At 52.8% G+C, this 21993-nt stretch overlaps 1 protein-coding gene across 4 annotated transcripts in view; it reads right to left on the reverse strand.

Moving 5' to 3' along the window:
• Positions 1–21993, reverse strand: part of TEAD4 (TEA domain transcription factor 4) — an 84635-nt gene that overhangs the window by 9583 nt on the left and 53059 nt on the right. For 3 of the 4 annotated variants that reach the window (XM_025403492.1, XM_025403494.1, XM_025403491.1), the window contains 7 exons: positions 20075–20139; positions 18582–18644; positions 13290–13418; positions 12230–12273; positions 11655–11710; positions 10072–10211; positions 8890–9063 (listed from right to left, as the gene is read on the reverse strand). In XM_025403492.1, the coding sequence (XP_025259277.1) occupies positions 8890–9063; positions 10072–10211; positions 11655–11710; positions 12230–12273; positions 13290–13418; positions 18582–18644; positions 20075–20139 (671 nt within the window). The remainder of the gene's footprint in view (positions 1–8889; positions 9064–10071; positions 10212–11654; positions 11711–12229; positions 12274–13289; positions 13419–18581; positions 18645–20074; positions 20140–21993) is intronic. The other variant, XM_025403493.1, reaches the window with a different exon arrangement.

Here is a 21993-nt window from a genome sequence, read left to right on the forward strand (position 1 = left end):
AGAAGGGCTGACAAATATTTCCCTGACTACGCCACGTGGCCGTGACCGTCCACCCAGCACTCCTCCCTGCCAGAGCCTTCTCAGTCCGGCACTCCAAACAGCCACTGCCGACCCCTTCAAAGTGGCACACAGGCGACACCCATCATCCTGGACACCTGGCTCAAGGTGGGAGACAGACCACACAAGTTAATTTTTTTCCCTTCCAGAGACCCAGCTAGAAGGATAATGGAAGGAACTTTGAAAAATGTGCAGCACCACAAAGATAAAGAAAGCAAAGAGACCAGCAAGCTTTGGAGACTCACAACTGATTAGGACCCGACTGGATTCCACGGGGTAAAGAAAGCAAAAAGAGTCGCGACCTACCAATAGCTTCGGGGTGACAGATAAGCCGAGCTGCATGGCTCAGAGCTGGAGGGAACAGGATTTGACCCAAGGAACTGACAAAAAGTCTGTACACTGAATGGTCCAGCCCCCAGGCCCATCCCTCCCGTGCATCGTGCATCGGCAGAAGATCAAAGGGTTGGCTGGGTATGGTGGCTCACGCCTATAATCCCATTACTCTGGGAGGCTGAAGCAGGAGGATGGCTTAAGCCTAGGAGTTTAAAACCAGTCTGGGCAACATAGCAAGACCCTGTCTCTACGAAATTAAAAATTAAAAAAAAAATTAAAAAAAAAAAAAAACTTTTTAAAAGAAGACCAAAGGGTGGCCGGGTGCGGTGGCTCATGCCTGTAATCCCAGCACTTTGGGAGGCTGAGGGAGGTGGAACACAAGGTCAGGAGATTGAGACCATCCTGGCTAACACGGTGAAACCCCGTCTCTACCAAAAATACAAAAAGTTAGCCGGGCATGGTGGCGGGCGCCTGCAGTCCCAGCTACCCGGGAGGCTGAGGCAGGAGAATGGCGTGAACCCAGGAGGTGGAGCTTGCAGTGAGCTAAAATCACGCCACTGCATTCCAGCCCGGGCGACAGAGTGAGACTCCGTCTCCAAAAAAAAAATTGGCCACACCTCTAGTCCCAGCTACTCAAGAGGTTGAGGCGGGAGAATCACTTGAGCCCAAGTTCGAGGCTGCAGTGAGCAATAATCATGCCACTGCACTCCAGCCTGGAAGACACAGCAAGACCTTGTCTCTGAAAAAAAAAAAAAGAATGTGAAAAGACACTCAACAGAATGGGAAAGAATTACAAATCATAGAACTGATAAGGAACTTTCATCCAGAACCAAGAACTCATAATTCAGTAATTTAAAAAACCCAATTTATTATAAAAATGGGCAATGGGGTTGGGCACAGTGGCTCTCGCCTGTAATCCCAGCACTTTGGGAGGTTGAGGCAGGTGAATCACTTGAGCTCAGGGGTTCAAGACCAGCCTGGGCGACATGGCGAAACCCTGTCTCTACCAAAAATACAAAAATGAGCTGGGCATGGTGGTGTGTGCCTGTAATTCCAGCTACTCAGGAGGCTGAGGTGCAAGAATCGGTTGAACCTGGGAGGCGGAGGTTGCAGTGAGCCAAAAGCATGCCACTGTACTCCAGTCTGGGTGACAGAGCAAGACTCTGTCTCAAAAAAAAAGAGAAAAAGGGCAATGGATCCGAATTTCTGAATTGGCATTTCTACAAAAAAGATCTACAAACGGCCAGTAAGCACATGAAAAGATGCTCACCATCGTCAGTCATCAGGGAAATGCAAATAAAAACCACAACGAGATACCACTGCACATTCACTAGGATGGCTACAGAGAATATCAAGTGTTGCTGAGGATGTGGAGAAAACAGGATCTTCATACCTTGCAGGTGGGAATGAAATTGGTGCAGCCACTTCGGAAGACGCTTGGGAGTGCCTCAAGAAGTTAAACAGAGTTGCCGTGACCCAGTAATTCCACACGTAAGCAGATGCAAATGAAAATGAATGTCCACACAAACACCTGTACGTAATGTTCACAGTAGCACTGCTCATAATAGCCAAGAGGAGGAAGTCACCCAAATGCCCATCAACGGATGAATGGATAAAGCATGTGGGCTTATCCATACAGAAGGAAGTATTTGGCCATGAAAAGGAACGTGCATGCTAAAACGTGGTTGAACCTTGAAAACATTATGCCAGGCCGGGCGCGGTGGCTCACGCCTATAATCCCAGCACTTTGGGAGGCCGAGGCGGGCGGATCACAAGGTCAGGAGATCGAGACCATGGTGAAACCCCGTCTCTACTAAAAATAGAAAAAATGAGCCGGGCGCAGTGGCGGGCGCCTGTAGTCCCAGCTACTCGGGAGGCTGAGGCAGGAGAATGGCGTGAACCCGGGAGGCGGAGCTTGCAGTGAGCCGAGATTGCGCCACTGCACTCCAGCCTGCGCGACAGAGCAAGACTCCGTCTCAAAAAAAAAAAAAAAGAAAACATTATGCCAAGTTAAAGAAGCCAGTCACAAAAGACCACATCCTGTATAAACCCATTTATATACAATGTCCAGAACAGGCAAAGCTTCAAAGACAGAAAGAAGATTATTGCACAGGGCTGGGGGGTGGGAGTGGGGAGTGACAGCTAAAGGGAACAGGGCTTATTTTGGGGATGACGAAAATGTTCTAAAATTGATTGTGGTGAAGGTTACACAACTTTGTGAATATACTTAAAAACTCTGAATTGTATACTTTATTTTTTGAGACAGGATCTTGCTCTGTTGCCCAGGCTGCAGTGCAAGTGGCGTGATCTCTGCTTACTGCAACCTCCGCCTCACAGGCTCAAGCGATCTTCCCACCTCAGCCTCCTGAGTAGCTTGGATTACAGGCACGCACTACCATGCCCGACTAATTTTGGTATTTTTGGGAGAGACGAGTTTTTGCCATGTTGGCCAAGTTGGTCCCCAACTTGTGGACTCAAGCAATCCACCCGCCTCGTCCTCCCAAAGTGCTGGGGTTACTGGCACATGCCATCACGCCTGACTAATTTTTGTATTATTTTTGTAGAGACAGGTTTTTGCCATATGCCAACGCTGGTCTCAAACTCCTGAGCTCAAACAATCTGCCTGCTTTGGCCTCCTCAACTGCTGGGATTAAGGCGCGAGCCACTGTGCCTGGCCTGTATGTTATAAGTATGTGAATTGTATGGTAAGGTAATTACATTGCAAGAAAGCTGTTAAAAAAAATACAGACAGGCAGCTAAGAACTAAAGACACTGAAGAAAACCCTCCAGCTGGAAAGACGAGGACCAAAACAGACAGAAAAAAGAAATTAAAACAAAACAAAGACAGAGAAAGGAGCAGGAGGCTGGGCATGGTGGCTCACGCCTGTAAATCCCAGCACTTTGGGAGGCCAAGGCGGGAGGATCATTTAAGGTCAGGAGTTCGAGACCGGCCTGGCCAACACAGTGAAACCCCTCCCTCTACTAAAAATACAAAAATTAGCCAGGCGTGGTGGCGGGCGCCTGTAATCCCAGTTACTTGGGAGGCTGAGGCAGGAGAATCGCTTGAACAGGGAGGCAGAGGTTGCAGTGAGCCGAGATCACACCACTGCATTCTAGCCTGGGCAACACAGCAAAACAGTCTGGGCGTGGGTAGGGGGAGGGTTAAGAGCAGGAGAAAGCTTAAGAAATAACGCTCACTTCATACCTTTAAGAAAAATAAGAGAAAAACTACATCCATCAAACATCTTGATGCCATCACAGAAAAAGAAGGAGCTCTGGAAAATTAAAATGTCAGAACCAAAATTAAATATTCAACAGAAGGTGTGGCAGAGCTGCTGCTGTATTCCATTAATCTAATTCACCCTGAACTGCAGGATGCACACTTTATAAACTACCCAGAAAAAACAAAATGTCACCAACTGAACTCAGATACACCCATAAAAGGATGGATGCAGCTTCTTCTACAGTATTAGAGCTCTGATTTTATCCAGAACGGCAACTTACCCAACTAAAAAAGTACCTCTCCCTGGTTCCTTACAGCAAGATGCAACTATACAACTAATTATGTGTTGCATGGGACTTCCGGGCAGGCCCCTTGCAGGGAGCTAAACTGGCTTCTTTTGATGCTTGGAAGATGGATACAGTGGCTAGAACTCCAGCAGCCAAGACCCTGAGTACAGAAGTCATACACTGAGGATAGCAGACAGACAGAAGCCAGGTCCCTCATGATGTCAGGAGTGCTGGGCCAGCCCCGGACAGTCTTTACCTCTAGCTTTCCTTGATGTGAAAGAAAAACTATTTATGCCACTGTTTCTTTGGGGTTTGTGTGATATGCACTTGGATACAACCTTAACTAATTCAGAAAAGGGTTAGAAGACAAAATTAAGGAAATCTCTAAGAAAACAGACCAAGAAAGTAAATTGGAAAATAAATGGTAAAAATCGTAGAGGATAAGTCCAGGAAAATAAAGAAATGGCAAACATCATAGAGGGTTCCAACATCACAACAGAGATTCCTGGAAAAGAAAACAGAAAACAGAGGGAAAGAAATTATCAAAGAAATAAGACGAGTAAATTTCCTAAAACTGAAAGACTAATCTCACAGTGAAAAGTGACCACCAAGTACCCAGCTCAGCACTGGGAAGTAAAACAACACGTATCCCAAAGCTCACCAGTGTGAAACTGAACATTAGGGAGAAAAAAGAAATATTATAACTTCCAGAGGGGGAAAAAAAAACCCCAAAAAACAAAAAACAAGTTACGTAATAAAGGATAGGGAATTAGAATGCTAGCAGACTATTTATGTCAGAAGATAATGACAAACGCATTAAAAAATGATCCTTGATGGCCAGGCGCAGTGGCTCAAGCCTGTAATCCCAGCACTTTGGGAGGCCGAGACGGGTGGATCACGAGGTCAGGAGATCGAGACCATCCTGGCTAACACAGTGAAACCCTGTCTCTACTAAAAAATACAAAAGACTAGCCGGGTGAGGTGGCGGCGCCTGTAGTCCCAGCTACTCGGGAGGCTGAGGCAGGAGAATGGCGTGAACCCGGGAGGCGGAGCTTGCAGTGAGCCGAGATCTGGCCACTGCACTCCAGCCTGGGTGACAGAGCAAGACTCCGTCTCAAAAAAAAAAAAAAAAAAAAATGATCCTTGAAAACCATTTCTAGGCCAGGGTGTGGTAGCTCATACCTGTAATCCCAGCACTTTGGAAGGCTGAGGTGGGCGGATCACTCGAGACCAGGAGTTCAAGACCAGCCTGGCCAACACTGAAAAATCCCATCTCTCTTAAAAATACAAAAATTAGCCAGGCCTGGTGGCACACGCCTGTAATTCCAGCTACTTGCAAGGGTGAGGCATGAGAATTGCTTGAACCTGGGAGATGGAGGTTGCAGTAAGCCAAGATTGCATCACTGCACTCCAGTCTGGGCAACAGAGCGAGACTCCATCTCAAAACAAACAAAGACCCTGTCTCAAAAAAAAAATAGCCATCATTTTCTAGGGAGAATGATGTATGATCTAGATTCTTTACCCAGACTACCAACACCAATCGGTCAAGTATAAGGATATAACAAAAATAATGACATTTCAAAGAAGCAAGGTCATTTATGTACCGTGCATCTTTTCTTAGAAGGTACTAGAGGATGTGTTCCCACAAAATGAAGGGGTTACACCAATAAAGAGAGAAATGCAAGAGCTAGGAAAGTGTACATTCAATATAGGGGAGGCTCAGGATGACAACTGTAGGGCAAGCCTAGAGAAGAACACGTTCGGGTTGGGTGTGGTGGCTTACACCTGTAATCCCAGCACTCGGAGGCCGAGGTGGGCAGATCACCGGAGGTCAGGAGTTCAAGACCAGCCTGGCCAACATGGTGAAACCTTGTCTCTATAAAAAGACAAAAATTAGCCAGGCAGGGTGGCGGGTGCCTGTAATCCCAGCTACTTGGGAGGCTGAGGCAGGAGAATGTGCTTGAACCCGGGAGGTGGAGGTTGCAGTGAGCTGAGATCGCGCCACTGCACTCCAGCCTGGGCGACAGAACAAGACTCTGGCTCAAAAAAAAAAAAAAAGAATAACACGTTCAAACTGGAGCAGAACAGAGGCAGCCAGGAGGAAGATCTCCAGAAGAAAGGAGAAATGGATAAATTATCTAATAGTTCTGAATATTTGGGGAAAAAAATTTTAATTTTATATGGTGGTTTTGATGGAGCAATCTATAAAATTTTAAGAATAGGCTCATTAAGAAATATGCAATAGCCATTTATTTTCAGGAAAAAAAAGTTGTACAAGAAGTAAAAATGTAATCATAATACCCTTCTTGACTCTTTGTATTTTGTTTTGTTTTGTTTTGTTTTGTTTTGTTTTGAGGCAGGGTCTTGCTCTGTCACCTGGCTGGAATGCAATGGTGCGATTTTGGCTCACTGTAACCTCTGCCTCCCGGGCTCAAGCAATCCTCCTACCTCAGCCTCCCAAGTAGCTGAGACCACAGGCGCATGCCACCACGCCCAGCTACTTTTCGTATTTTTTGTAGAGACGGGGTTTCATCATGTTGCCCAGGCTGGTCTTGAACTCAAGTAATCTGCCCACATTGGGTTCCCAAAGTGCTGGGATCACAGGGATGAACCGCCACACCCGGCCCGTTCTTGGCTCTTTGGTGATCAATCTACATTGTCAAAAAATGTGAACGTTTTATGACTTTTGCTAAATTAAATTAAATAACTTATTGGATATAATTACATTGGGATGATAAGGGGGGAAAGTGGAATGAAAATAAAATGTCTTAATCTGGGCATCGAGATATAGCAATATAAGCATATTACTTAGAACTAAAGAGATAAAGCCCAAAATAAACAGCTGAAATTTGCAGTGACTACCTTTGGGGATTGGGATTTGGGTGTGGGGAGGAGTAGGACAAGAATATGATGCTTTTCATTCTTTTTTTTTGAGACAGAGTCTCGCTCTGTTGCCCAGGCTGGAATGCAGTGGCATGATCTTGGTTCACTACATCCTCTGCCTCTCAGGTTCAAGTGATTCTCCTGCCTCAGCCTCCTGAGTAGCTGGGATTACAGGCGTGCGCCACCACGCCTGACTAATTTTTTTTTTTTTTTTTTAAGTAGAAATGGGGTTTCACCATGTTGGTCAAGCTGGTCTTGAACTCCTGGCCTTGTGATCTGCCCGCCTCAGCCTCCCAAAGTGCTGGGATTACAGGCATGAGCCACCGCACCTGGCCCTTCATTCTTTTTTGTTAAATAAGCCTCCTGGTATTAATTAACATTTTAACCATAAACATGCATTAATTTAAAAAGAAGACCAAGTAAAATAAAATATTACTTATTTTTCATTCCAGAACAGGTTAAAACTCAAACTTTAGCATGATCTAGACCTTCCAGAATCTAACTCACTTTTCCAGTTGTCTCCTCTTATTCCCTCTTTCATACCTTTACCTACGGCTTCAACTTCACCAGAGCCCACTTCCTTCTGCCTTTACTACTCATGCACTCCCAGGCTGCAACAGCCTTGCCCATCTTTGCCAACAGCTGTGCCCATCCCTCAGGCTGGGGTCCAACTTCCATCCTGCTAGTTGAGCGCAAATGCTAAGTGTCTTGAAGGTCAGGGGCCCTAGGTCTCAGTTCCAACACTTGTCCCTTCTGGAGACAGCCTGCCCCCACGTTCAGCTGTGGGTGAGAGCCAGGCTGGGGGCTGCTCACTGGGAGCTGGCAAGCCATCTGAACGTGTACGTAAACTTTGGTGTGAATACGCCTCTTTCTAGGAAAAGTAAAGCTTTCAGATTATGAAAATGGCCTGGGAGCAAATAAATGGCAAGAATCTCTGCACAAGAGGCATTGAAAAGAGCGTGTAAGGCCGGGTGCAGTGGCTCACGCCTGTAATCCCAGCACTTTGGGAGGCCGAGGCGGGCGGATCATGAGGTCAGGAGATCGAGGCCATCCTGGCTAACATTGTGAAACCCTGTCTCTACTAAAAAATACAAAACAAAATTAGCCGGGCGTGGTGGCAGGCGCCTGTAGTCCCAGCTACTGGGGAGGCTGAGGCAGGAGAATGCCGTGAACTCGGGAGGCGGAGCTTGCAGTGAGCCGAGATCGCACCACTGCACTCCAACCTGGGCGACAGAACGAGACTCCATCTCAAAAAAAGAAAAGAGCATGCAGAGAGCTGAAAGGGAGTGGGGAAGAGGGATGCGGGCAGAGCCACCAAAACCTCAGTCCATGTCCTAAGAATATTCCAAGCCTCAGTCACAGAGCCTGATTTCCTGTCCTTCCTCACCGCGGGCTTCATTAGCACTTATTTGTCTGACTCTCTCCTCGCACCCCTTTTCTGCACATACTGGGCCCGCAGGAAGCTAGGATCCCAGGGCAGCTACTGTACCTCTGGGCCTCAGACAAGACATTTCTAATGGAGGGGGTTCTACCCACAAAACACCTGCCCAGGGGTGAGGTGGGAGGGCCACAGAGGCCAAGTCTATGGGCTGAGCTATCTGAGAAGTTGGGTGGGTGTTTCTGCTGGGGTGGCCTCGCCCATCCAACACTCCCCTCCCCTTCTCCAAGCTCTGTTCAGCCCAACATGCCTTGGACATGAGCACTGAAGGACGAGCTCCAGGCCTGGAAACCCATGCAGGACTTGTCATTCAAAGACCTGGGTGACGAGGGCGCTCCTCATCATGTCTTCATTCATCCCCGTAGGTTCCCCTGTGTCTTTTTCTGGAACTTCACCTCCTGAGGGCTCCACCTCTTGCCGGGATTAGCTGCCATCACCACCCGCAAGACAAGGCTTCATTTGACTAGGCCAGCTCTCTGGGATCACCGCCCTGTTCCCCAGCTCAGCTCTGACCACCCCATAGCCATGCTGGGCTTGCTCTCCCCTTCTCACTGGTGCCACATCCCCAAGTTTCTACTGTGGCAAGGGCACGCTCTGGGTACTCTCGCCCCATTCTCACTACCACAGACGCCCTGGTGGTAGGAAGGAAGAGTTTATCACAGGCTTACCCAGAACTTCACAAGAAAAAAGGCATTGGAGGGTCCCCGTTCAAAGAGCTCCTTGAGTCCACCCTTTTTCTCCGGGAATTTGTCATAGATTTGGCGGATGTCCACGGCTTCGAGGTAGGGGTCGCTGTAGCTTGGGCTGGACTGGCCAATGTGCACGAAGAGGTGCTTGTTGTACTGTAGAGAGAGTGGGTCTGAGGGAGGTGGAGCACAGGCCAGACGGTCAGACAGCCCCGGCTCTGCATGCCCACCACGTGACCCGGCACAAGCCACTTGGCCTTTCTGGACCATAGTTTCCCCATGAGTGAAACAGAGATGGTAAAAGACTTCTTTTATTTTACATCCTGAACTTCTAAGAGTCTATTCGGTTCACGGGGTCGTCAGTTAAAAAGAAGTTTGAGCTGGGCACAGTGGCTCACACCTGTAATCCCAGCACTTTGGGAAGCTGAGGTCAGGAGTTCAAGACCAGCCTGGCCAACATGGTGAAACCCAGTCTCTACTAAAAATACAAAAATTAGCCAGGTGTGGTGGCGGGCATCTATAATCCCAGCTACTCGGGAGGCTAAGGCAGGAGAATCGCTTGAACTCAGGAGGCGGAGGTTGCAGTAAGTTGAGATCACACCACTGCACTCTAGCCTGGGCGACAGAGCAAGTCTCTGTCTAAAAAAAAAAAAAAAGAAGTTTGAAGATGTCAGAGTGAGAAGGGCCCTGGCATCCCGTCACCTTGGCCTCCTCCAGGTCCCCCTCTGATCTTTGCAGGTGACGCTGGTCACCCAGGACACTGGACACTGAAGGGGACAGGCTGGTATCCCGTAGGATGTGGAGCAGACACACAGGAGACTCCCCAGCTTCCTGCCTGCCTCTCAGAGCCAGGGAAAGGCTGGGACAGTGTGGGGGTGGGGCTGGGACCACAGTGACCTTGGACTAAGGGTTGGTTGGGTTAGGAGGGGAGGAGGAACACAGGACAGGGAGGGAGGAACAGGGCACTGGGCCAGGGAGGAGGGAAAGAGGGAAGAGGGGTGACGTGAAGGAGGAACGGAATCGGGGGAAGGACGGAAGGAAAGATCATAAAGGAACAAGGAACTTGAATTAAGCCCCAGTGTAGAGTGGGACAAGAGCACTGGAAGCAGAAACAGAGGCAGAGGGGGTGGCGGGGGAGCCAGCCAGGCACAGGCCAGGACCTACCGTGTCCGGGTCCTGCTGCTGCTCCAGGAAGGCTGAGAACTCCAACATCCAGAGCTTGGAGCTGGCCACGCTGCGGCCCTGCCACGGGGGTGCCGGGGGCGCAGAGGGCGATGGGGCGGGCCCTGCAGGAGACTCAAACCCTGCACAAAGTAAGAGAGGCACATGGAACCTGGTCACGGACACCCGCCCTGCCCACACCCTCTGCAAGGACCCCGGGCCTCCTTGGACAGACCCGTGCTGCCTGGGGGGCCGCCTGTCTCCCTAAACGGACCTCCTAGCAGAGGTGGAGGAGAGAGTGCAAGGCTTGGGCATCCCGGAGCCTCTCTGGTGGGGAGGGGCTCATCTGGTACAACTCAGGCCACTCAGGACTCTGCATGGAACCGCCCAGCAAGACTGGATTCTGGAGGGCAACTGGGGTCCTGCAGGACCACGGCTTCCAGAACAGGCACTGTTCAGTTCCTGCTGTCCAGCAACTTCTGTTCCCCTCGGGGAAATAACCAGATGAATCAACTATTACAATGTGGCATCACCCCGGAGAGACGGGGACATTTCCTGTGTGCGTCACAGGTGTCTCCCCAGCTCCCAGAACAGGGCCTGGCCCAGAAGAGGCTCTCCATCCAGCGCTGCTAACAGATGAAGCTACTCCAATCCTACTGTAGTTTAGATCATGTTCTGAAGGCAACAGGGGGCCAGGAAGGCACCATAAGCCTGGAAGCAACACCATGAGACTGAAGCTCTGGTGAGTGACAGGGTGACGAGAGGAGGTGAGACGGGACAGGGAGCCGGTGAAGAGGCTGCTGCAGGAACACAGGCAAAAGCCAGCAGGCCTGGAGTGAAGACAGGGTCAGCGTGGACGGGAGAGGACTGCCATGAGACAGAGGGTGGACGGGATCCGACGCTGTGACTTCGTTTTGATGTGTGAACGACAGAACGCAGCCTTCAGGACGTGGGGGGGCAGGAGACAGCAGGGCTGCTCTCGGTGGCAGGAAAGCCAAGGGGCTGGGCAGGCAGAGTCCACACCAGAATGGGCAGTTTAAGGGTGAGGAGCTGGTCTTGCCCTACAGAGTGGGAGGTGGTGAGGGCCCCTCCCGAGAAAGAGGCGAGGACAGAAGGGAGCCTGTCAGTGAGAGGGCAGGGGGGCTCCTGTCGGCAGAGCTGGCTGCCTCCACCAGGTCTTCTTTCACAAGGGTCCCTCTTCTCGGGAGGGGCCCCAGGCTGGTGAGTTAGACACCCCTCAGCCCTCCCAGGAGCCTGGTGTGCGAGGCACACTGCAGTAACAAGGTAGGACAAGTGGGGCAGCCACCCGGGCACAGGCACTGCCCTTGGAAGGCATGTGCCCCACAAGCCCTGAGCACAGCTGGGAGGGGACAGGGACAAGGCAACCCGAAGGGCACAAAGGGGCTTGGCACACGGCTGAGGTGTGCTTCCTGGGGGCAAGGAATGGGGTGTGGCCAGGGACCAGGATGTGTGGTCGGAATGCGTGATGGGGCAGCATCTAACAGGGACATGCAGGGGCCTGGACCCAGAGGCCGGAGCCGCACAGCTGCGATGGATGGCAAGGGAGACACGCAGCGCTCACCCACCTGGCAGAGGCAGCGGAGGCTGGACAGCATAGGTTTGCTGAGAGAAAGGCTTCACACTGCGGGAGAGAGAAGAGGGGAGGTGTTAGCCTCGGGCAGGCTGCCACCACGGATCCCTGCACTGGGGCCAGTGGTCTCTGTGTGGTAGGTCCTGGTGGTCTGGATTTCAGTGGTCTTGATGGGCCTCGGCCTCCTACTCCCACCCCTGCCGACTCCCTTGGGTTTCGTGGTGGGTCACAGACACAGACATGAAGAAATCCACCCCTCCCTTTCCTCCTCCCAGGCCAGCCAGAGATCTGACTCCCAGCCTCCTCCCCTGGGGGACCTCAGCTCTGGCCCTGCCTACACCCTGGACAGACTGGGGTTTTGGCAAATACCACCCTAGGGTGTGGACATCACAGATGAGCCCAGTGATGCCTGAGAGTAGGAGAGCCCAGTCCCGGAGCTCAAAGCCATCCTGAAAGGCAGACCCCAGCAGCAGCCCCAGCACACCCTGGGGCCCGGGCTCAATGTCATGAGTTTATGAGTTCAAGTTCAGTTCAGGGAGCAACTGGCAGCAGAAAGCAGGCCATACTCACTCATGGGATGTTCCGGCTTGGCCTGGCAAAGCTCCTTGCCAAAACTGAGGAGGCAAAAGGCATGGAATCAGCATGGCCCCAGGTGCACCCAGGGCCCTGTGGCATGGGGGTGGGGGTGGGACAGGGCAGGGCCTCCACTGGGAGGAGAGGCTGGAGCCCTCGCCCTCGTCTAGCTAGTGAATGCTAACAGACCACAGCAGCACCCCCAGAGTGGGTTTCAGGGGACTCTCAGGCCCTGTGGATGACGGGCTCCGTGGGAAAAGCACCCAGGTGTGGTCCACACTGCACAGGACAACCCCCTGCAGAGTCACAGTGCAGACCTAAGGCTCGGAAAAGTCCCAGTGCCAAGAACCCACTTAGTGCCAAGAGTCCCGAACGTACCCACAGCACCACTGTGTCCCATCTGTTTAACATGCGGATGGACGAGTGCTCTCTGGGACACACTTTGAAAACTGCTGTGGCCTGGCACTGCCCCTTCCTCACGTGCCTACGGTGGTGCTGCAGGTGCCTTGAAGACTCATTTAGTCCCTGGAGCCAAGAAACCCCTCCGAGGAGACAGCTCTGAAAAGGGGCTTTTCTGGATCATTCTGAGAGTGTGGCCAACATGGTCATGGCTGGGAAATTTAAAATCTGACCGGGGGTTTGTTCTTGGGCACCAGCTCTCCACCTGGCAGGAGGGCAGGAATGAGGCTGCATGGCACGGGCTGCCCAGGGACATGCTGGTCTCAGGCTTCAGCTCAGCCACCTTGGCTTCAGCTTCCTCATCTGTAAATTGGGCCAACTTGGCAGAGCTACCAGTTGGTCAGCTCCTGGAAGCTCCCATTTCCCCCTTGTGAAAAGTCTGCAGTCACTGTTGAGGACCCAAAGAAAGGCATCCCAATATCAGCCACGCCGGGACTTGTGTGGCCCCTTGGTCTTGTTCCCTCCTTCCCTGACTGCCCTGGCCAATAGGACTCAGGTGAGAGAAATCTGGGCTGGCCAATGCTTCTGGTCCTTCTGAACAGGGAGGAGGGAGGAGGAGAGGGCTGGCCTGGCCTCCGGCTCTCGGCAGCCCACTTACCCCTGAGACTGCTGGGCGGCCGGGGCCCCGGGCGAGGGCCATGCTACTGTGGAAGGCCGTGGCGGAGATGATCTGTGCAGACGACATGGCAGCCATGCTCTGCAGGGCCTTGTCCTTAGCTGCCTGGTCCTGGGGGAGACATTGCAAGGGAGGACCTCAGCAGGGTCACTAGTCAGGCTGAGGCCAGGCGGGTCTGGCTCTGGGGTCAGGGAAGCTGTCTCACTGCCAGTGGCCAGAGCTGGGGGACCAGGCGTTAAGTCTGTGCCATGCTATTAACTTGTTTTACAACTGATAAAAAGTCACCTGGTTTCTCTGGTCAGTTTTCTCATCTGTCAAAGGGGCATGACACTTGCCCTGCTTATTTCTTCAGAGCTTAGAGAGACATTATCTGTCATTTTATTAATTACGGGGCCACCTCGAGAACGAGGGTCTTCTATGCTTTGCTCACCTCTCTACCACGGGTGCCCAGCTCAGCACTTGTCTTGTGAAAACGAAGCATAAATATCTGCTGGATCCCGACTCAAGTGCACAGAAAGCATCGTCCCTGGCCACACGGGCTGTCTGGAGGCAAGAGACCATTTTCTGTGGCCCTATCTGCCTCGGTCCTCCCTAAGGATCTCCCTGGGCGCTGCAGGCACCTGGGACTCACTCATCTTTCACGGATCAGAAGGTAAATACCCACTGTCTGCCCTCCAAAGGCTCTAAGACCCCAGAGGATGGGTTCACCCTGAATAGGCCCGGAACAAATGAGCACACAGGGAAAGCCACGTGGATGGCACGGGTAACAATAGTAATAGTTTGCTATATTCGTATAAGCCAGTGCTTTCCATCCTGAGTGCCTGAATTCCAAAGGTCTTCAAAACCAATGACACAACATTCCCTATTGCAAGAAGCCTAATGGAAATTGTGTCTTTTTTTTTTTTTTTTTTTTCAGAGACAGGGTCTCGCTCTGTCACACAGGCTGGAGTACTGCACAATTGTGGCTCACGACAGCTTCAAACTCCTGGGCTCCAATGATCTGCCCATCTCAGCCTCCTGAGTAGCTGGGACCACAGGCATGCGTTACTGTACCCAGCAGGGATTATCCCAAAAGACCACACACACCCAGGCTGGAACAGCAAGCATCATTCACTGTCTGCAGCTTTATCAGGGCTAAATGGCTCGACTGAGTCAACTCAGGAGCTCTGATTAGAAATTTGGTATCTGGCCGGAAGCGGTGGCTCATGCCTGTTATCCCAGCACCTGGAGAGGCTGAGGTTGGTAGATTGCCTGAGCCCAGGAGTTCAAGGCCAGCCTGGGCAACTTGGCGAAACCTGTCTCTACAAAAAATACAAAACTTAGCCAGGTCTGGTGGTGTGTGCCTTTGGCCAAGCTACTCAAGGAGCTGAGGTGGGAGGATAGCTTAAACCTGGGAAACAGGGACTGCAGTGAGCTGAGATTGCACCACTGCACTCCAGCCTGGGCAACAGACCAAGAATCTGTCTAAATAAATACATAAATAAATATCTTTATGATTATTATTTTTTTTTCAGACAGCATCTCATTAGCCCAGGCTGGTCTCAAACTCCTGGCTTCAAGTGATCCTCTGGCCTCGACCACCCAGTGCTGGGATTATAGGCATGAGCGACTGCCCCCAGCCATGAATTTTTTTTTAATGAGAAAGATAAAACCATTATTGAATAACTAATAATAATTAACTTGGTAGATCCGGATCTCCCTTAAGTGACACAAAGGTTGAGAACCTCCCAACTACTTGGGAGGCTGAGGCAGGAGGATCACCTCAGCCCAGGAGGTCGAGGCTGCAATGAGCTGTGACAGCACTAATGCACTCCAGCCTGGGCGACAGAGTGGGAGTCTCTAAAAAATAAAGTAAACACAGAAGTTGAGAAGCAACGGCAAGCCTTGCACCTCACAAGCTCTTCTGAGGGATGCCTCGACACGGTCCACACTGCAGCTCCATGAGGCGCGCAGCACCGCAGCCCGGAGGCTCAGAGAGGCTTAGTGCTCCCCTGCCGTCCTGGTGCCATGCAGGTGTGGAGCCAGAACACAGCAGGCCCTTCCACTCAGCCTCTCAAGGTGACCATTTCACCCATGTGGCATGAGGCAGCCCAGGGAAGGTTTTCAAGAACACAGCCTCACTGTGTCCTGAGACTGGCAGGACTAGTAGGATCTTTAAGATGAAGAAACTGAGGCTCCGAGAATTTGGGTGACTAGGGTGCTGAGAGTGGTGAGGGTGGCCAGCTGAGCTTGGTCCAGATTGGCACACAGGGGGCCATGCAAATGAAGGGGTCCAGGGAGACGCATCATAGAGGGCGGTGGGGAGTGGGGAACCGTTCTGAGCAGTGGGTCATTGTCAACATGGACAAAGCAGTGAAACAGATGAGGTTTGTCCCTGGTCCTTCCTGGCCTCCTCCCCACTGTCCTTTTGGGGCCAAACTTGGGCTTTGCTCTCAGAGGTTGTCTCTGATAACCAAAGAGGGAGCTAACTAGTAAGTCTAAGGGTGTGTCTCATCCAGGGACACTTGCAGTTTTCAGGAGGAAAGTGCCCAGGCCAGCCCCCGGCCTCTCCCCGCAGGAGGGCACGAGGGACTTGGCAGGCGCACCCCCGCGAGCCCACAGACCTCGGCACTTAACTGCATCACGAGGCCGGGGCTGCACCTGCTCAGTGCCTGCCTTCCTGGATACTTGATCTAAACAAACGGCTGGGGCTCAGGAAACCACGGCCTGAGCAGGGTAGGGCAGGGGTCAGGAGGAAGTGGGAAGGACCTGATGGGAGTGACAGCAGTAGCCGGGCAACGGAGCCAGGGAGCCACTAACTGGGGCCGGGAGGGGCACTTGGATATCACCTTGCTCGTCTGTCACTTTACAGATGAGGAAACTGAACGGAGCTCCAGGAGGTCCCAGTGACTTTGCCCAAGTACCCACGGCCATGGGGCAGAGCCAGGCCTACGACCCAGCCTCTCACTCAGGGATTTCTACCAGATCACTCTCTAACCCAGAGCTTAATAACTTTGGGTTCTAGATTCTTTGAGAATATGACAAAATCCTCACAGCAATCTCTCCAAGGAAATTCACATATACATGAAAATTTGCATATTTTAAGGAGTTTATGGCTCCCCTTGGTGTCTGTCCAGCCATCCACTGAAGGCTGTCCTTGGGCCCCAAGTCAGAACCTGTGAACAAGGATGAATACAATTCCCTGAGGCAAATTTGGGCCTCACAGCTGGCCCCCAAGGGGTTGCCCTAAACGCAGCAGTGGGAAGTCTATTCACTGTGGTCATCTGCGGGGTCCCGGTGAGTCAGAGGCGGACAAAAGAGGGGAAACAGGGAGCAGGGCTAGGCTGTGGGTGCTTCCAGCGTACACGAGCCAGGCTGAGAGGCAGGGAGCAACAGCTGAGGGCCGGTCAGCTGTCCCAGGGAAAAAGGAGCGAGGTGCCAGGCCACAGTTGTGGGGCTTGGGGAACAGCTGGGCTGATGGCAGGAGGAATGGAACTGAGTGGGCAGTGGGGTGTGGCTTCCTAGGAGGCAGAAAGGTCTGTGGTTCCCGCCCACTCATTCTGAGATTCCAGTGTCAGGATCATGAACTGCCAGGGCCAGACGGGACCTTCAAGGTCATCTAATTCAGTGGCTTTTCTTTAATATAAAAAATATTTTTAGAGATGGGGTCTCACAATGTTGCCCAGGCTGAAGTGGCCAGTTACAGGTGCAGTCACAGCTCACTGCAGACTCCACCTCCTGCCATCAACCTCCAAGTAGCTGGGATTACAGGCGTGCATGCCCAGCTAGCCCAGTGGCTTTTTTGAGATGGAATCTCACTCTATTGCCCAGGTTGGAGTGCAGTGGCACTATCTTGGCTCACTGCAACCTCTGCTTCCCAGGTTCAAGCGATTCTCCTACCTTAGCCTCCCCAGTAGCTGGGATTACAGGTGTGCGCCACCACACCTGGCTAGTTTTTATATTTTTAGTAGAGACAGGGTTTCACCATGTTGGCCAGGCTGGTCTCGAACTCCTGACCTCAAGTGATCCGCCCACCTTGGCCTCCCAAAGTGCTTACAGGCATGAGCCATTATGCCTGACCTCCCAGTAGCTTTTAAACTGGGTTCTGAGGTCCCCTAGAGTCCAAGTGTCATGAGGTAGGAAAGGATTCACGGGAGGAGAGGAGCCTTGCCAACCTCGCTTTGACCAGAACAGCTCCTCTGATAACACATCAGCGTGATATTTTGTTGGGAGAAAAAAAGGAAAGGGGCTACATTGCTTAAAAAAAAAATGTTTGCAGGCCAGTCCCAGTGACTCATGCCTATAATTTCAGCACTTTGAGAGGCCAAGGCAAGAGGATCTCTTGAGCCCCAAGGTTTACGGACCTCTCAGACAAAATAGGGAGACTCTGTCTCTATAAAAAAATAGAAAAAAATGGCCGTGCAGTGGCACTTGCCTATGGTCCCAGATACTCAGGAGGCTGAGGTGGGAGGATGGTTGGAGTTTATGAGGTCAACGCGGCCGTGAGCTATGATTGCGTCACTGCACTCCGCGTGGGTGACGGAGATCCTGTCTCTAAAAATACATCAATAAAAATGTTTATAAATGGTCTAGACTTAATGCCTCAAATGTCAGATCTTCCCACCGACTGGCTGTGCAGGCTCTGTGGTCATCATCTCCCTGATGGAGAGCTCACACCCTCCTAGTGTTCACCCAAAGGCCCCCAGTTCCAGGGTCCCAGAGGCCTGACTCCTGTGGGGAGCAGGGCTACCCCGAGGGGAATGCCGCAACATCAGGCCCCCCAGAGCTGTCACCTATGAGCAGGGGCCCTGCAAGACGGGGCTGACCCAGGGAAGGGAAGGAACCCCCAGTCCCACAGGGCAGGAAGCAGGAAGGAATTCCCCAGCTCCCACAACACCATAAACGCCACCCCCACCCCCACAGCAGGTGCCCCCCATGCCCCTGCTGCTCTACATGTTCTGGTTGAGGGCACTAAGGCGCCCTCAAGAAATGAGGGCTGGCGGGTGATCTGGCTGCTCTGAGCCATGTGAGCCCCTCTAAGCAGGAGCTAGCGAGGGGGGATCCCAGCAGGAGCCTGGCCTGTAGCTCCCAGGGTGTGGGGAGCCAGGCGTCCACCACTTGGCCCTCTTGTGCGGATGCGAGACAGGTTACAGACCCAACCTGGCTTTCCTCAACAGAGAGAGGCACACTGACTCGCACACCAGCAGCCACGCCCTGACCCCAAAGGGAAGGCATACTGCTGGAGAAAGCCACCACTCCTGGCCCCTCCAGCCCCCAACACTGCAGTTTCCTTACCTTTAGCTTGGCCTGGATCTCGCGAGCTTTGCGACGAGCCAGCACCTGGATGTGGCTGGAAACCTGTGGCAGGGAGAGAGGGCTCCTGTCTCTACCTCCCAGCAACCTGTGTTCCCCTGCCTGGCTTCTGGCTTCCCGACCCTCGCCCTCCACCGCCCTCGATCCACATCTGTGGACAAAATGAATGAATGAATGAAAGGGTCAACTGGTCGGCCCTCAGTCCTGCCTTGCCCAGCTAATCCAGAAGCTGGCAATATTTCAAAAGCGCAGTGCCGGCAGGGAGCAGTGGCTCACACCTGTAATCCCAGCACTTTGGGAGGCTAAGGCAGGTGGATCACTTGAGGTCAGGAGTTCGAGACCAGCCCGGCCAACATAGTGAAACTCCATTTCTACTAAAACCACAAAAATTAGCTGGGTGTGGTGGTGCATTCCTGTTATCCCAGCTACTTGGAAGACTGAGGTAGGAGAATTGCTTGAACCCAGGAGGTGGAGGTTGCAGTGAGTGGAGATTGCATCACTGTACTCCAGCTTGGGCAACAGAGCGGGACTCTGTCTCAAAAAAGAAAAAAAAAAAAAAGTAGTGCCACTGTTTTACTATCTGTCCTGGTGTCCTGGAGAAGGATAAGAGGGGGCTGTTGTGGCCGGGCGCGGTGGCTCAAGCCTGTAATCCCAGCACTTTGGGAGGCCGAGACGGGCGGATCACGAGGTCAGGAGATCGAGACCTTCCTGGTGAACACAGTGAAACCCCCTCTCTACTAAAACTACAAAAAACAAGCCGGGCGAGGTGGCAGGCGCCTGTAGTCCCAGCTACTCGGGAGGCTGAGGCAGGAGAATGGCGGGAACCCGGGAGGCGGAGCTTGCAGTGAGCTGAGATCCGGCCACTGCACTCCAGCCTGGGCGACAGAGCGAGACTCCGTCTCAAAAAAAAAAAAAAAAAAAAAAAAAAAAAAAGAGGGGGCTGTTGACTTTCCAGAGAGGGGAGGAGTTTCCTCCTAAGTGATGACAGCAGGGACCCCAAGAAAACTGAACCACCCAGCCGGGCATGTAATCCCACGCCTGTAATCCCACCACTTTGGGAGGCTGAGGTGGGCGGATTACATGAGGTCAGGAATTCCAGACCATCCTGGCCAACATGGTGAAACCCCGTCTCTACTAAAAATACAAAAAATTAGCTGGGCGTTGTGGCGGGTGACTATAACCCCAGCTATTCGGGAGGCTGAGGCAGGAGAATGGCTTGAACCCGTGAGGCGGAGGTTGCAGTGAGCTGAGATCGCGTCATTGCACTCCAGTCTGGGCAACACGAGTGAAACCCCGTCTCAGGAAGAAAAAAAGAAAAACTGGACCACCCGTGACACGCCCAACAGAGATAACTCATCCAGAGCTGCCGCCCCTTGAAAGTCTGCGTCTGGTCCTGGGAGGGCCTGGCCCACCTTGGGAGCAGGCTGGTGCTGGGGTACCACCCCTGGGACCCCTACCCGTCTCTTGAGGCCCACCTGCTTCCTGGTGCGGGTCTTCCCTGTCCGGAGCTTGATGTAGCGGGCAATCAGCTCGTTCCGACCTGCAGAGACACCAGCAGCCTCTCAGCGGAGAGGACAAAAGGCTGGAAGCGGTGAGGGGGTGCGGGGCACCTTCTGCGGGGGAGGAGCCCTACGCTCCCTCTCTGCCCATCCTAAGCAGATCTGTGGGGTGAGGATTCTGTGGGTTCCCTCTCTGGATCACAGGGATCTCCCAGCAGCGAGAGGAAGACAAGGCCTCACTGTGGGGACTGAAACCTGCGAACGAGGTTAACAGGGCCCATGGCCACCAACCACACACAGCCTGACGAAGTTCCAGAGCCTCCCTTGACCCCCGGCACCGTTCCTCAGCGCTGGCCACCTCCTCCCCTCTCCCCGCACTTTCTCCTGGGGACTTCTTCACACTTGGGAGGCTCCAGGGAGGTGCCCGGCCCTCGGCCTTGCCCTGTGTGACTGCCACCGTGCCCTCCGCCTCTGTAAACGAGTAGGAGCGTCCAGACTTCTTGTCCTGTCTGCAGGCAGCAGCAGGCATGGGGGGGTGCAACTGCTGGAGACACTTAGCGACCCGGAGAGGAGGCCTGAGCCTGTTCGCTCATAAAGAAAAGCCAGTTAGTGCACATGTGCAGCCCCATGGCGGACTCGGAGCCCTCAACAAGGAAGGCTGAGCACTCCCCATGGGCCCACCCCCTGAGGGACTGCCGCTGTGCCTGAAGCATCCTGGAAAACCCCAAAGAGCGTCCATGGCTTCCAGTATTGAAAAAGATGATGCAAAGGGGTTCCTCATCTCAAAGCGTCACCTAGTTCAGGAGTGGCATGTGCCCACACAATGGAATCCACGGGTGCTACGGACAGGGACGTGTTCACAGGACCAGGGGCCAGTTCGGGCTGCGTGGTCAGGCAAACCCTTGGGTGGCCCTTGGCCCCTGGGTAGTGTTAGACCATACAGAAAAGCATCGGGTGAGGAGAGGCAGAGCAAGAGGGTTTGAGTGCGGGGATCAGAGGGAGCAGCTGCCAGCCCGGCCCGTCCTGCGGAGCCTGGAGGGCTTGCGGCTGTCCGCAGGAGGCAGCTGCTGATGGTGGGGGAGGTGAGGGGAGTGGGCTGCCTGCCACCTGGGTTGTAACCAGAGTGCACGGCCAAGGCCAAGCTGACCCCCCAGCTGACCTTTCCCCAATGCCAAGGCCAAATTAAGAGGCTACTTCCAGAGGTACTGTCTGCCAGAAAAGGTTTGCCTGTGTCAGAGGAAGGAGGGAGGGGAGAATCGGAGTCTGGGGACATTGTCTGTGGGCTGTTCTGCACCTAAAACCCTGAGTCCACAAGATGTCTCCTCTCAAAGCGTTCTAGGGAAAGGCTTTGGCGGTCCAGTGAACGGTCGACAGTTCTACCCTAGGTCTAGCTAAAGTCACCCGTGCAGCATCTCGGGTGTAAGTCATCACCAGTGGGTGAATGAAGTAGGGCCACAGACCTGCGAGCTGGCGAGCCAGGCTAGAGCCTGGCAGCTCCACAAGTGAGGTTTGGGAGCACAGTAAGTCTTTTCCCTTTAAGGACCTTCACTCAGCCTTCTCTTCTTTTTCTTTTTTTTTAATAAGAGACGGAGTCTCGCTCTGTCACCCAGGCTGGAGTGCAGTGATGCGGTCTCGGCTCACTGCAAGCTCTGCCTCCTGGGTTCCCGCCATTCTCCTGCCTCAGCCTCCCGAGTAGCTGGGACTACAGGCGCCCGCCACCTCGCCCGGCTAGTTTTTTGTATTTTTAGTGGAGACGGGGTTTCACCGTGTTAGCCAGGATGGTCTGGATCTCCTGACTTCGTGATCTGCCCGCCTTGGCCTCCCAAAGTGCTGGGATTACAGGCCTGAGCCACCGCGCCCGGCCAGCCTTCTCTTCTTTTTTTTTTTTTTTTGAG

This window comes from Theropithecus gelada, chromosome 11 (assembly GCF_003255815.1).
Source record: "Theropithecus gelada isolate Dixy chromosome 11, Tgel_1.0, whole genome shotgun sequence".
Lineage (NCBI taxonomy): Eukaryota > Metazoa > Chordata > Mammalia > Primates > Cercopithecidae > Theropithecus > Theropithecus gelada.